We start from the raw sequence: 15009 nt of genomic DNA, 5'->3' as shown, positions 1-15009 counted from the left end.
ATAAAATAGAATGAAAAAGATGACTTACACTTTTAAGGCTCCAATATTGATATAAAGTTGAGTCAGTTGATTTGTGGCTACCAACTGTAAATGAAAAATGTAAATGCTAAGTTATATTACATGTTTAATTGTTTTGGCAAGTGCTAAGAGCTCGTTTGAATGTGCTTTTAAAATAATTGAAAGCGCTTTTAGTGAAAATATTTTTATAACCAATTTTTAGTAAAAATGCAAGTAAATCCTAGAAAAGCACTTAAATGCTTCCTCGAAGAAGCACATAACTGGTGTTTCTTGCAGAAAACACTTTAAATGCTTTTGGAACTCAAAAACATTTTCTCTAAAAGTGTTTTTAGTTATTTTAAAAATACATCCAAACGAGTCTTAAGTTATGTTATTATGTATGATAGCTTGCCAAATATTGATTAAAAAAAAAAACAGTAAAGGGTTAAAACTTGAAATACCATATTCAATCTACCATAATATGCCAGCATTTAAAGTTGAATTGTTAAAATTTAAATCTTAGGATCAACTCACCTTCCTTGATCTATTATGGAGGAATAAACAGAACGTTTCTTGTACTCTTCTTTAACCACTTCACTAAAAAAAAATTAATCTTTAAATATTAAAGCTGAAGATCTTAAATTCATAAGTTATAAACTCAATAAGCTAGTTAAAATAAACATCCACCACGACATAGAACGGAAATTAAGTTGTTTTGTTTCTGAACATTATTTTAGCAATCAAACGGAGGAAATCTGTGTCATACTAAACAAGCAGTGGTTGTTAAATTTAGTTCTTTAAATTTTGGGTAAATATCAGTTTATTTAAATTTCGTGATTTTTAACATTTGGTACATTAAGTTTTTTTTATTCTAGAGTCATACCTAAACAGTTAATTTTAAAACAATCTTTTAATCAAACTGATAACTCTGCCATTAAGTGATGACGTGGCTACGGGCACAATGGCCTTGAAACTTGGGTTGGTTTGATCTGGGTTTTCAAGTACTGCAGGGAAGTGTTGGCTGCTGCTGCTCCGCTCCCTCAACGCTCATTTTTTACACATCGCATCGTCGATCCGATCCCGGCTCCAATCCGCCAAACAGGTTCGTCCCCCGTCCCAAATCCCTAATGTGTATTGTTTATTTCTGTCCGAATTTTGATCTGATTTTTTTCCATATTTCCAGTAAATCATTTGTTATTCCTCCTCATCTCTCTCAGTGCTTTCACCGAAATTTTCAGTTCTTCGTTCGTATTTTGTTTCTGATTTTTGTTTGCGTTCAGTGTGATTCTACTTGCAGCCTGAGGTGTGATTTTAACTGAAGTAGCTAAAGTTAAGAAAGAACAATTGTGGCTTAAAGTCTTCATATTTGAAAGTTGAATCTCAGCCTTTGAGAGGCTTTTTGAACGTGTGCTCACGTATGCAGGGGATATCAGTATTTATTTGCTTGTTGGTTCTTAATTTTTGTGTTTCGTTTTGGATTTGTTAATATATCATTTTGTGCATCTCAGTCTGTGAATCGATGTTTTAGATTGGATTTTTGTGGCTTTGAATTTGTGTGCCTGAGAAGAGTTATCCAAAGGTTTGATTGAACATTTTTCCTCTTTCTGTTGCAATTTTGCTGTCGTTGTGGCCCTTTGTGAGACTTTGATTTGTTCTTTTTTTTTTTTTTTTTTTTTTTTTTTTTTCGCTTTGTACAACTTTTGTAAAAGTGAAGTGTTCGTTTTCAATTTTGAGATTGAATTCAAGCAGATTTCCAAGTTTTTTTTTTATTAATCTTAAATCATATTAGTTAATTATAGTTAAATTAATTTTATTTATTTATTTATGTTATGTTGCTGAAATAGCTAAAGTTGAGAAAGAACAGTTGGAGCTTAGAGTCTTGCACTTGGGAGTGTAAATTTGGATTTATAAATGGGTTTTTTTGTTTAAATATTTGGGTTGTAATATTGGGGATTTTGTTTGTGGCTTCGAATTATGGGTGATGGTGGTTAATTTGGTTTTGTTTTTGGTTTCAGGAGATCCGGTTTTTCGGGTTTCTGACGTTTCTTTGCAGCCTGCGAAGGCCTCTGTATTTAAGGTCAGCATTTTTAAAATTCTACGCTTTTTATTAGATTTGCAGCCTGACATGTAATTTTAAAGCTGAAATTTCTAAGCTTTTCGATTAATCTTAAATCAGATTAGTTAATTATATAAATTAATTTTTTTTTCTTTCTATTATGTAGCTGAAATAGCTAAAGTTGAGAATGTTGGATCTGTTGCCTTAGGGAAGAAATTTTAAACCTACAAAAGCTTGGTTTTCAGGAAATCGCCAATCCTGCAGACACTTTGGGTTTCCTGGTGAGTTCTCCGACTTATTTGTTTCGGGTTTGAGTTCTCTTTTCTTTGTTCAAATTTTTGTTGACTTTAATTTTAAAAATCAAGGTTTTTTTTGTTCAATGATTTTGTCCATCTTATTAGCTTTCTCACCAGAGATCTCCGCCATCACTGCTCCACCAAACTCGCTGATAGCGTCCACTCTCTCAAACCAGGTACGACTTCTTTCACTTTCTTTTGTTTCCGGGAAAATTTAGGGCTCGAAAGTGTGTAGAATTTTAGAAGTAAAAAAAAATCTCGATCTTTGTGTCGTCCTGTACAACCATCTTATTCTACCATTGTAGCATAAAGTTGCACATATTATTTGGTTTGTAGATAGAATTATTTGTGTTTTTTAGTAGCATGGGAATCTGTAGTCAACATATCATTTTCTGCAAGACTGAAGATTAGTCTGTAATGGATATACAGATCTTTGAGAGGACACCCATCATTTGGCTGATTGCATAGGATTGCTACATCTGAACACTGTACAGGTATAGTTTCTTTTTATATTACCTTGAATTAACAAAATATGGTACTTATCTTCGTTAATTCGAGAAGATAAGAACTGTTTGTCGTCAATTCAAGGTGACATTAGCTTCTCCTCAACTAATGTCTGCCCTGTTCCTTTTACTTTTATGTCTACCTTTTTTGTTAACAAATCGTTTGGCCTCCCATTTTTTACCACACTTATAGATAATAGTAAAATCAAGCTTAAATGAGATAGTTTTAGGAGGAATTTAGGTTTATTTGTGGCTGTGAAGTTTAATATTTAGTTAATTACATTTACAGGCGATGAGATAGTTTTTGCCTATTCTTCCACTTGGTTTTTGAACTGCACAGAATTATGGTTTTGTAAAATTGACAGTCAGCCCGTGCATTAAATGGACTGTTTATTATCTTTGAGTTAATTAGATTCAAGCAATTGAGGTTGAATAACTTTTTGATCATCAATTGTTGATGCGCTACTAATCTAATTGGGTACGTTGTATATATGCATGACCTGATGGTATTCCTTTAAATTACTTATATGCAAAAATTGTTTTCTGTGATGGTTCTAAATGATTTGTTAGATGCTATTTTGGCTTCAGTTGTTTTTATTTTTCTTCTACTGATCCTTTCCTATGTGGTTGATTTATAGGCCTCTTGAATTTTGAATTGTGATTGAAAATTGGAGTCCGCACATGGAGTATAGGTATAACCACTACTTATTTTTCTTATTACTTTTCCTTTAAATGTCTTTTGAGTCTGAGATTGAGTCTCTATAGATTGTAAATTTCAGACACATGCATACTTCAGTGCATACAAGAAAGCCAATGTTTTTCTTTTAGGTATAAAGAGCCAAATACGTTATAATATATATATATATATATATATGTATGTATGTATGTATATATATATATATATATTTCTTCAATGAATGCTTTGCTGTTTTTACTTTTAATTGTTTAGTTTAATGGTTGTTTGGATCCTTAAAAATATTCTTCGTTCAAAAGTCTTTTTGGATGGATAATTAAATCGATATAGATTATGTTACCTTTTGCTGTATCAGATTTGTCATTTTCTTACTGGCTTCAGTTCTTTCATTTTTTTGGTTTGTTCTGTATATTTAAATGGGTTTTGTTTGTTCTTTTCTTTTTTTCTGGATATCGTTTAGATTGATATTGTGAATGTGTTGTTTGGTTCTGTTTTTTATTTCAGGAGGTGCGGCTTTTCGTATTTTTGGCCTTTTTTATCAGCTGTTGTAACATTTTTGTAATAGAGGTGAGTAATTTACATATTTTTTCAAGCCTTTCTCTAAGAAAGTAATAATTTTTTATGAAAGTTGTGAGACTTCACTTCTATATTATCTCATGCTTAAATGTGTTTGATGTTATTTTATGAATATGTTAAATGGGTTAAGATGCATATTGTTGTTTACAGAGTAAAAAATAGTTAGCTGCTGTTTTTTGTGTTTTGGGGATTTTATCAGATTTGAAAGAAGACGGAGACGAAATTAATTTTGAACAATCTGTGTTTGGGGAATGCAACATATCGGATCTAGGTTATACTGTGCAAAGTTTTATTGTGTGTTGTTATCTGCGCTATACCATTTCCATGCAGGCTTTGAAAGTTATTCATGAGCTTTTATAAGCACTTTCCATATTTTAAGCTGTCTGTTTTGGGTTCTTTTCCATTAGGTCATTAGTTACTGAATGATGGAGAAAGGGGGAACATACCATTGATTTTGGGTTCTTTTTATAATTTTCTGATTTTGGGGTTTTGCAGGGAGCGCTGATGTACTGATTTTATGGGATTTTTTTTTTCCTTGCAGGATTTTGGGTCTTTGAAATGGTTACGTGTTGTTTTTAACTTTTTGGTTCTCCTGTGTTTTGTTCTTCATTGCTTCGTGATTCTCATTTTTCAGTATTGGGTAATGGAAATTTGTAAAAATAGTCGTAGTTTTTTTTTAGAAAGTTGGCATTTTTAGTTATATTTTATGTTTAATCCCAATTGTAAGACTGGAAAATAATTGAAATGATGGTTTATTAAAAACTCCTCTTAATTTTTATTTTCTTCTGGGATTTAAAAGCATCTTTTCCCGATTGGTTACAAGGGTTATGTTCTCTATAATTGGTTCACCATGTTTGATTAGTTTTAAGTTTTGTCCTGCTAAGTTTTGTCTTCTGTGTAATGAGATATTTCTTTTGGTCTTTCAGATTTCGGCATGGGAAAGCTCACTTATTTGTCTAATTAGATTGTGTATGCCTTCAGTTCTTTATTTAATTGTTCTGTTTGCGTTCGGTGTGATGATCAAAATTTTATATGTTTGGAATTATTCACTTAACACCAATTTGTTACATTCAGGTCTCCACCCCACACTTCACAAGTTCAATAGAAGGCGGTTTTGTAGATTGTGTCTGCAATTAGATTAGAGATCAACTGTTATTTTGTTATGATTTAAATTATATAAGTCGCGTGTAGAACGCCTCAATTACAAAAGGGTCTTCCGCACGCGTGTGAGTGCGTGTAGGGAGGCTAGTAGTAACTAAAGTTGATTTGAATGTGATGATGATGGCAACCACTAAAAACAAAACAACAATCTCCTTAATCTAGGAGAAAGAACCAAAAGGTGAGGAAGAAAAGAAATGAGGAAAGAGAGCTCTGCACGTGCAAATGTCAGTGTACATGTAAAGTAGAAATTTCTCTTTCGTGTTGTTGTTTATCTCTGTCTAGCTTTGGTATTTTGAGGGTCTCCGAGAATACAATAAACTGTGACACGGGTCTCAAAGCTTTCTTGTTGTATGATATCATATAAGTAAATGCTAGAATGCTAAGTTTTAACCAAGACCATACTCACAAGCAAAATACAAATACAAAAGTCCATTTTAAAATGAAGGTTGTGATTTATCGAAAGATGTTTCGTAAACATAGGAATTATGGATATGTAGGCATATGTATTGTAGCATTATGTGATGAGTAGGTTTATTTTCTTTGGGTATTGCATGTCATGATCACCACAGTGATGTTTGATGTTCTTCTTCAGGTGCTTCTGGGGATGTTGGAGCTGGGAAATCAAGTTTGGTGTTGCGCTTTGTAAAAGAACAATTCGTTGAATTTCAGGTTTGTTCTATATCTTTCAAAGGATGCATTTTCTTTTTTATCCATACCTTTGCTTTTATAGTATGTTATTACAAGAATCAATTGCCACCCTTAGTTGGTGGTATTATCTTTACAACACATTCAAAGCAGCGAATAAAATCACACTTGCTATTTTTTTCTGTCAATTGGACTACTAGAGTAGAACTATAGAAATATTTGGTGAAAGCAATGAAGAAATATATGCAGACTTTGATCAAAAGCCAGGACTGGACGGTTGATTTTGGGAACGTGTTCGATGTGATTCTAGAAGGGGTAGTGAATGCGAATTTGAAGCTAGATAAGATGGTCAAGAAGGTGTTTGCCTTGACCACATACAAACACTTCTTGACAGGCAGCAACTTCAGCTTCTGGGGGGAGATTAAGATGTCTCCCTTTGTTCTTCTAGTTTATGCTACTACTTTCACTTCTCCAAAGCTCTCCTTTCTTTGAGTTCTGATGAGACTAAGAGAAAGTATATATAGGGGTATATGTGTTGCTAATAAGTGTGTGTGTGTGTGTACATGTAATTGATACTTTTGTAGAGAAGAGCAAAGTGAGTGACAAGAACTAAAAAAGTGGGATTGGAAAATAGTAGGCTTATAACGTTCAAATTCTAACAGTCACTTTGAGTGGAGGCAATAGAAACGAATAAAATGTGGGGCCTGGACTTGTTGCCTCAAGTGATCTGGCACTGGCACTTCCAAATGTAAAGAAAAAGGGCACAAAGACAACTAGATGAGCACCACAGCCTTAAACGGGTTGATCTTGCTTTGGAATTTTTGATTGATTCGAGGTTATTTTTCAACTGAGATTTGCTTTGGTGAGCATGAACTTCCCTACATTTTGGTTTTACCCAGCCCTACCGTTGAGACCACTCATGTGAGAAACAATTAATAATCAAAGATTTTCTTCAGGTGACATTGATCGACAAACAATTAATAATCATTCATGTAAAAGAGTTGGCTTATGCAAAAACCTTACCAAAGAGTTACATTAGGGTGACACTAATGAATCAACAATTGGCATTAACTCATCTAGAGCCAACTCGTGGCTTTTGTTTATAGGCATCTGCTAAGATTGCTTATGTTTTATTATACATACTTGGCTATCAGATAGAAAAGGGTGGTGCTATTCACACCTATTTTACCTCCACCCATTCTTAATTTTCGACCGTCGGATCGAATGAATTAAAAAAGACCAAAAGACAAAAATTACCAAAAAAATGTGAGAAATTAAAATGGTAGTGTGAATAGCACCAACTATAGAAAAAGAAACATCCATTTTTTTTTTCCCTTCGATTAAAAGAGGAGATTTACACTGCAACATACTAACACAAAATTGACATGAAAGTTTGACTCAAATATCTATAAAATTGTATGTTATTTTAGATATACATCATCATAGCCAAAACCTTAGAGGCAGAAAAGACCCAAGGACAAGTACAGAGGTGCACAAAAGGATAAAAGGCATGCATAAATCATTTCCCATTATTTATCACCTTCCTTCTCTAATAATGCCAAACGAGCAGTGATTGAGTGATGTTTACAGAAGGCGCAGGGTGAATCCAAGGAGTGTTAGCACCACTTGCATTGCTTCCTTCCGACTGATAGTTGAGGCGAGCATTACTACCCTTGGATGCAGTTGATGGGGTACCATCATCCACCAAAAAGCTACCCGTTAACGATGTTGTTACATCTTTAAAATCATAATCTGTCAAATAGCTCGACTTCAACATGATAGTGCCTATGTCAATATCTCCAGAGAGCATTGCCAGCACGCGTGACATAGATGGCCTTGTCATCGGTGATGCCTGCGTGCACATGAAAGCTGCTCTTATCAGTCTAGTCGCTTCAATTTCGTCAAACTCTGTCAATCTCGGATCCACCAACGCCAGAATTTGGTCGTTTTCATGCAGAGTCCATGTCTGAAAAACATTATGCCATGGTCCAAGGAAAGGGTGAATAAGTTTTGCACAACAATGCCAAAATACAGCTTAGGGGAATGCAATTCCTACCCATTCAAGAAGATAAATCTTTTCTGGATCTAAGTTATTGGTAGAGTTTGGTCTCCTGCTGGGGATCTACAAAGGAACGACTCCAATACTAAACACACCAGCCTTATCTGTCAAATGTCCACGCATTGCATACTCGGGTGCCAAATAGCCTCTGCAATGCAAGATAATCAAATGGTTGTACAATGTTTCTTGAGATCATTAGTCGCATTGTTAACATGATGTGTATTAAAATTTCATGCAAGTATAAGTGTGTGTGGCTATAATATATGTAACCTATGGAAAAACAATGAAGGATGGCTTACATTATCCTTGCAACCTGGGTGCTGATGTGGGTTTTCTTGTCATCATAAAGCTTTGGCAATTCAAAATTTGATATTTTTGGGGGGAGTTTTGCATCGAGCAAAATATTAATGGCTTTGACATCTTGATGTACAATCCTTGGCCTTGACTCCTCATGGAGGTAAGCAAGTCTTCTTGCTGTTCCCAACAATATATTGAATCAAGTAGGCCAGCCAAGGTGCAAGTTACTTGTCTTTGAAATATTAGTGAACACATCCAATCAAAATCAAGGCTCAATTTATTGACCCAAAAAGGCCTTATTAAATTATCTGAATTCTCTGAACACATTCTTAAATTTTAGTGGTGGGATCTCCATCTAGTGGTGGTGGTTCATGAACATATCTATAAACATTGTGTATGAATAAGTAGGATATACATCGATCTGCTAAGGTGTATTCAAATCTGGCATGCCAGTCCCCTGCCCACTACCAAAAGCCAAAGCTAAAGTACAATTAGAATTAATTATTAAAATGTGTATTATATAAAAGGAAAGGGTCCAAAACAAGTACAAGGGTGCACAAAGGGGGTAAAAAGAGCATGTGAAAATCAGTTCTCGATATTTATCACCTTCCTTCTCCTCTAATGTTAGCTAGCAGTGATTTGAGTGACGTTTACAGAAACACCACTTGCATTGCTGCCTCCCGACTGATAGTTGAGGCGAACATTACTACCCTTGGATGAAGTTGATGGGGTATCATCCTCCACCAAAAATCTACTTGTTAACGATGTTGTTACATCTTTATAATCATAATCTGTCAAATAGCTTGGCTTCAATATGACAGTGCCCATGCCTATGTCAATGTCTCCAAAGAGCATTGCAACCACGCGTGACATAGATGGCCGTGCCATCGGTGATCCCTGTGTGCACATGAGAGCTACTCTTATCAATCTAGTTGCTTCGGTTTCATCAAATTCTGTCAATCTTGGATCCACCAGCCCCAGAGTTTGGTCGTTTTCATGTAGAGTCCATACCTAAAAAAACATCATGCCACGGTCAAAGGAACGTATAAATAAGTTCTTCACAACAATGCCAAAATGAAGCTAAGCGAAAGCAATTCCTACCCATTCAAGAAGATAAATCTTTTCTGGATCCAAGTTATTGTAAGAGTTTGGTCTTCCGCTGAGGATCTCCAAAACAACGACTCCAAAACCAAACACATCGGCCTTCTCTGTCAAATGTCCAAACAATGCATACTCTGGTGCCAAATAGCCTCTACAATGCAAGATAATCAAATGGTTGCACAATGTTTCTTGAGATCGTTAGTGGCATTATTAACATGATGTGTCTTATAATTTCATGCAAGTATAAATGTGTGTGGCTATAATATATGTAACCTATGGAAAAACAATAAAGGATGGCTTACATTGTCCCTGCAACCCGGGTGCTGATGTGGGTTTTCTTGTCATCATAAAGCTTTGCCAATCCAAAATCTGATATTTTTGGGGAGAGTTCTGCATCGAGCAAAATATTACTAGCTTTGACATCTCGATGTACAACCCTTGGCCTTGACTCCTCATGAAGGTAAGCAAGTCCTCTTGCTGTTCCCAACAATATATTGAATCGAGTAGGCCAATCAAGGTGCAAGTTACTTGTTCCTGAAATATTAGTGAACACATCCAATCAGAAACATTTCTTAACAATTTTAGAGTGCTTGAAATTGCAAACAATGTTATTTTTATGCAACCTAAAGGTAGATAGGTTTGTACCAAAAAGTGCCTGATCAAGGCTCTTGTTTTCAAGATACTCATAAACCAAAATGTGGTGGCTGCCTTCAATGCAGCATCCATACAATTTCACTAAATTCCGATGTTGCACAGCAGATATGGTAGCAATTTCAGATACAAATTGCCTCTTCCCTTGGTGAGATGATACTGAAAGTTGCTTCACAGCCACTACTCTACCATCAGAAAGTGTACCCTACAATGTACACAGAAAGACAATTTCGTAACGTGAAAGGAAAGAAAACAAAAGCTATTTTCTTCTCTTGCTCTCTCTCCTTTCTCTTGTCATTACTTCAAGTACATGATATTGATGTAATACGAATTTCACCTTATAAACGGGGCCATATCCTCCCTCTCCTAGCTTATTTGAAGGATTAAAATCTTCAGTTGCAGCTCTCAATTCAGCATAACTGAAAGTATATGGCCGGGGGCCTAATCCTAGAATATCTGCACATTCACAAAACAGTATGACGTAAGTTTTACTTTCGTGAAAGCATTCTTACTTCTGTGTGTTAATGTCAGAGCAGAGAAACTTGAATTGGGTACCAGTAATGATATGGTCGTTTACCTTCATCATCTTCTTTTTCTGATTTTTTCCTCCTCATATATAGAATCGCAAATATTAATAGCAAGCTCACAACTCCAACAAGAACTGCAATACCAACTGTCAACCCAGTCTTGCTCTTCTTTGTAAAATTCTTCTTTGTAAAATCTAAGTGATAAAACAGACGAATTCTTCAATGTCAATTAACAGCAGAAAAATACATTTAAACCACTCACAAGAAATCTTTATAAGTTAACACATACTATACCTGAAGTAGCATGGATAGCTGCTATTAGTGGGCAACAAGTCCCTTTACCAGCCCAAAACAGATGAATTTCAAGATAATTCTCGGACACGTTAACATTAAATTTTCTCACAACTGCTCGGTTAACACCACCTGCCTCCTTCGATATGTCAAAGTCCTTCATCCTGCGGGTACCCTAGCAACCAAATGAAGAGGTAGGTGATAATTCTAGTCTCCTTTAAATCACTGTATTTAGTTAATGTAGCTTAAAACATCGAAAACCTATCCAATGAGGTGTTTACTTCAAATAAGTTAAGAATTTTTATTCTATAAGTAGTCTTACCTGAATATAGATATCAAATACACGCCGTCCTAGACTTTGCCAAGCATACAAATTTTGACTTTCATAAACCGTCTCTGCAAAGTGCAATGTTACAGTGTAGGGCCCATTCACAAGGCCCAGGCCATAGTATCTCAGTGATCCTGTGGACATTCTTGAAGTCTGGTAAAGCGCCGGGGTCACATCTGTTCCAGTGACTTGTGCAAGGGTCTTGTGCACCGATGCGGGGGGGTTATCTCCGTCAGAAAACGAACCGACATTGCTGACAGCCCAATTCTCTGTACTGGATACCCTGAATGTTGTTGGACCAAGAATTGAGTAGTCACTCTCATACAATATGCCATCACGTCCCTTCATTTGCGGTCCACCACAGTTGATTGAGAAGTTTGCATCTGTAAGTTTCATGTAATACCAGAATCTATCCATGATTAGCGATGAAACTTCAAATTGAAGACTCAGACTAATGTTCTTCAGTCACATATTTCTAACCAGTTATGCGTATTACTGAACTTATGGAAACATGCTTCCTATCTATATCCATATGTATACATAACTAAAGAAGCAATGCCTTTTCCTCTAACAAGACGCTTCGTTAAAATAGTAAATGATGGGTGACATAAGAGCAGATTACATCGTGGGGTATTTCGATTGCATGGAAAATTTCTCTGGAGGCAATTCAATCCAGTAACAGTACTACTGCAAACACAGAGAAAAATTATTAGTTATCCAAATAGAAACATGTAGGGGGAGAGTAGTGATTGTATTGCTTGTCTAAAAAACGAGTAAGAGAAACTTCAACCCACGTTATGTTTGAACTGTCAAATGTGAAGTTGTTGACCACTAAGTTCCTGCATAAAATCATTAATCAATCAACATACGAAGAACTATATCTTTATCAAATGAAAATTCCATGTACAGGATCAAAACTTAGTAAGCAGGCAAGTAGCACTGTGAAAACGAATCTCAACGATAATTTTTTGTCCGAACATGTTCTGGTGATTTAAACTATAAAATGAACATGAAAGATAAAAGGAAACGTACAGTTGCGATAGTTGCGATATTTTGTCCTCCCACTCGGGAAAGCTTCCCGATAAAAAATTGTAAGACAAATCTCTGCAAATAACAAAATAGAATCAAAAGACACAAAATGCATGAAAGTTATTAAGAACTTGTGTAAGATAGGATTAGAATGCTTACGATTATACACACACATACATGCACCGTGCATTCTATATGACTATAAGAAACGAGGACTTACATAGTCTCAAGTTGGCCGGGCATTTGGCTCGGAAGAGATCCGGAGAGACTATTGTTTCCAAGAAACCTGGCCATTTCGATTATAGTAGAAGGCACCCAGAAAAGAAAAAGAGATGAACAAACAAAAGGTCAGATGTGCACAAAAGGTCTGATCTTCAATCAAAGTAGGGAATGCTGAAGATTTGATAACTTATGTATGATAAGGCAAGAAAAAAATAAAAATAAAGACGGGGATTACAAGGATGTAAGAGAACTCAAGTTGAACAAAGAACTTGGGAGTTGGCCTGTCAAATTGTTGAAACTCAGATCCCTGCAACACCAACGATGAGTTGAGAGGAGCAATCAGAATGAAAGAAAACGAATTGGTCTCGTTGGGACTCAAGCTTATATTTGCTTGTACGTACAGTGTCTGTAGACTTTGATATTCTCCAATATCAGATAGGATGGTACCAGTGATTAATGCGTTTCGTAGTGTTCTGTATTCCAAAAACATAAAATTTGATAAAAGTAGATGGAGTAAGATATCAAATTTGATGAAAGTATCTGGATCGATGAGAATCTTCACTTACAATTCAGTCAAGTTTTTCATATTTTTTATGAAATCCAGAGAAGAGCTCCCATTGTATATATCATTGATTCGCCTACATCATTATATGCAAAATAAACTGAAATCCCGTCTTCAGAGAAAGAGAGAGAGAATTACAATTTTTGAAACATTTGTACTTACAGAGACTCCAATGAGATCAGTTGAGAAAAGCTGGTTGGTATTGGGCCTTCGAAAGAGTTCCCTTGAAATCTCCTACAGAAACATATAAGAAGCTTGTGAACAAATTATCCATCTCAGGTCTGCTTTCATAAACTGCAAAAGATCAAAGGTTTCTCTACTTACAAAGAAGTGAGTTGTGTCCAATTCCCTATGAAATCAGGTATCTTTCCTGAGAAAGGATTGTCCGATGCCCAGCTAAAATTCAAAAAGTTGACTTATACTAAGCTCATCCAAGAAAAGAAATCTCAAAGTACTGGATAAACGAACAAATCTAAAATACGATTTAAGAGCCGTTCTTACAGGGCTTGCATCTTGGTGAAAATCATAAGGCAACTGATTAATACCCATTTCATACGATAAAGTGCAATTTTTGCTCATCCGTAAGGAATTAACGAAGCACTTACAGTTGCTCGAGCTTGACTAAATTACCAAGTTCTGGAGGGAGTGTTCCGGAGAAATTATTTGATCGGATGTCCCTGCAAGTCATGTTGAACGGGCAAACACTTACTTGAAAGCAATTATTGAAGAGTGATAGAAGGTTGTGTTGAATTGTAAGTCTACAGCTGATTAGGAAATAAGATGTGTATCAAATTTGTGTATTCACTTGAGTTTAAAATACCAAGTGTGCAGCTCTAATGTAGTAAGGCAAATAATGCCAGGTGTAATGATCCTAGCAACTAGCTAGATGTAAGGCTGAGATTGTTTTGTGAAGAGAGAGAATCCACCTTGGATTCCAACGGTTATGTAAAGCACAGAGTGTGTGTGAATTGTAGAGAGATGAAGAGAATATGCTCTGCTAGAGAGAAACCTTCAGAATATTCTTCCATTGTTATCCTTCTTATTTTCTGTTCTTCGATTGTTCATTCATAACCATATTTTTAGCTTATAACAACAGGTTCTGTATCTAATGTTTACGACGCAAAATTTTATTGTACACTCTCTAATTTTTCATGGCTTACAGCTGAGTTAGCTCCTTAAGGTTTCCAAGCTCCTTGGGGATGGGCCCAGAGAATGAATTGAAGGGAATATACCTGAATGGAGATGAGTACTGCGTTATTGCCAATGAATTACATTACATAACAGGAAACTAGTACTGCATTATTCAATAAAAGCATAATGATTTTTTGTAGATTACGGCATAAATAGTAGCGAAAAGGTGTAAAGAACATAACTGTAGATTATGATATTCAAAATGAAGTATACAAATTGCTACGGGTCTCATCAGAAGTATGAGTACTTGAAGAAATGTTCTCTCACTACTTACAATTCAGTCAATGCAGACATATGGCCAATGAATGCCCGTAGGGGACCGGTGAAATAATTCTTACTGATATTCCTACAAAAATTGAAAGGAAGTGTAATCGTTAACTCTTAATCTTACAACATCACCATATTTTTGTTGAAATCCCACATCGGCTAGAGAAATAAAAAAAGAAGAGTTAAAATATCCAAATCTTACAACATCACCATGTTTTGTATATGAGGCCCTTTGAGATAAACCCCACACCTGACGGATTGTGCAGGTGGTGATTATCAAGCTGGAGACAGTATCGGTGTTGTTGGAAGCGAGCTTTTGGCTCATCTCTCTTATAATTCTACAATTTTTAATATCCAATATATGATTTTGATGAACCGAAAACAGAGAAGGGTGTTGAAAAAAATTCATACAAAGATGTGAGATATCTCAGAGCCACAAATTCTTTCAGAAACACCCCTCGTTTGTTAAGAGCATACACTTGCCTGGAAAATCAGCAGTGGCATGGAGCGACACAGTCAAATTATGACGTTAACATATATAGGTAGCAAGTGAAAA

The 15009-nt window shown here is 35.5% G+C and overlaps 1 protein-coding gene and 1 long non-coding RNA gene across 22 annotated transcripts in view; one reads left to right on the top strand and one right to left on the bottom strand.

Moving 5' to 3' along the window:
• LOC103933262 (probable LRR receptor-like serine/threonine-protein kinase At1g56140) overlaps nt 1–15009 on the bottom strand; it is a 99284-nt gene that overhangs the window by 28461 nt on the left and 55814 nt on the right. The window contains exons 5-25 of one of the 3 annotated variants that reach the window (XM_048582768.1): nt 14865–14936; nt 14461–14532; nt 14156–14227; nt 13601–13672; nt 13320–13391; nt 13158–13229; nt 13000–13071; nt 12835–12906; nt 12669–12740; nt 12432–12497; nt 12215–12286; nt 11977–12021; nt 11805–11869; nt 11177–11565; nt 10858–11029; nt 10614–10742; nt 10374–10492; nt 10031–10241; nt 9688–9919; nt 9386–9536; nt 8766–9295 (exon numbers count right to left, since the gene is read on the bottom strand). The exons of 1 other annotated variant lie outside the window; for it this stretch is intronic. In XM_048582768.1, coding sequence (XP_048438725.1) covers nt 8909–9295; nt 9386–9536; nt 9688–9919; nt 10031–10241; nt 10374–10492; nt 10614–10742; nt 10858–11029; nt 11177–11565; nt 11805–11869; nt 11977–12021; nt 12215–12286; nt 12432–12497; nt 12669–12740; nt 12835–12906; nt 13000–13071; nt 13158–13229; nt 13320–13391; nt 13601–13672; nt 14156–14227; nt 14461–14532; nt 14865–14936 — 2686 coding nt within the window. In that variant the 3' untranslated portion in view covers nt 8766–8908. Of the gene's footprint in view, nt 1–8765; nt 9296–9385; nt 9537–9687; nt 9920–10030; nt 10242–10373; nt 10493–10613; nt 10758–10857; nt 11030–11176; nt 11566–11804; nt 11870–11976; nt 12022–12214; nt 12287–12431; nt 12498–12668; nt 12741–12834; nt 12907–12999; nt 13072–13157; nt 13230–13319; nt 13392–13600; nt 13673–14155; nt 14228–14460; nt 14533–14864; nt 14937–15009 lie in introns of those variants that run through there. One more of the 3 variants, XM_048582767.1, reaches the window with a different exon arrangement.
• LOC103933247 lies at nt 943–7964 on the top strand. Of its 19 annotated transcripts, none has more exons than XR_007257823.1 (10): nt 943–1099; nt 2013–2074; nt 2220–2334; nt 2455–2525; nt 2779–2843; nt 3491–3544; nt 4051–4113; nt 4664–5091; nt 5876–5952; nt 6178–6794. It is a non-coding gene; the product is annotated as an uncharacterized LOC103933247 (long non-coding RNA). The 19 variants fall into 19 exon arrangements; XR_007257824.1 differs by having other exon boundaries at nt 6134–6794; XR_007257822.1 differs by having other exon boundaries at nt 6129–6794.

Source organism: the organism of the source record quoted next, unplaced genomic scaffold, assembly GCF_019419815.1.
Source record: "Pyrus x bretschneideri cultivar Hongxiangsu unplaced genomic scaffold, Pyrus_bretschneideri_v1 Contig19, whole genome shotgun sequence".
Classification (NCBI taxonomy): domain Eukaryota; kingdom Viridiplantae; phylum Streptophyta; class Magnoliopsida; order Rosales; family Rosaceae; genus Pyrus; species Pyrus x bretschneideri.
The sequence above is the reverse complement of the archived record's forward strand: the minus strand, read 5'-3'. Positions and strand labels throughout refer to the sequence as shown.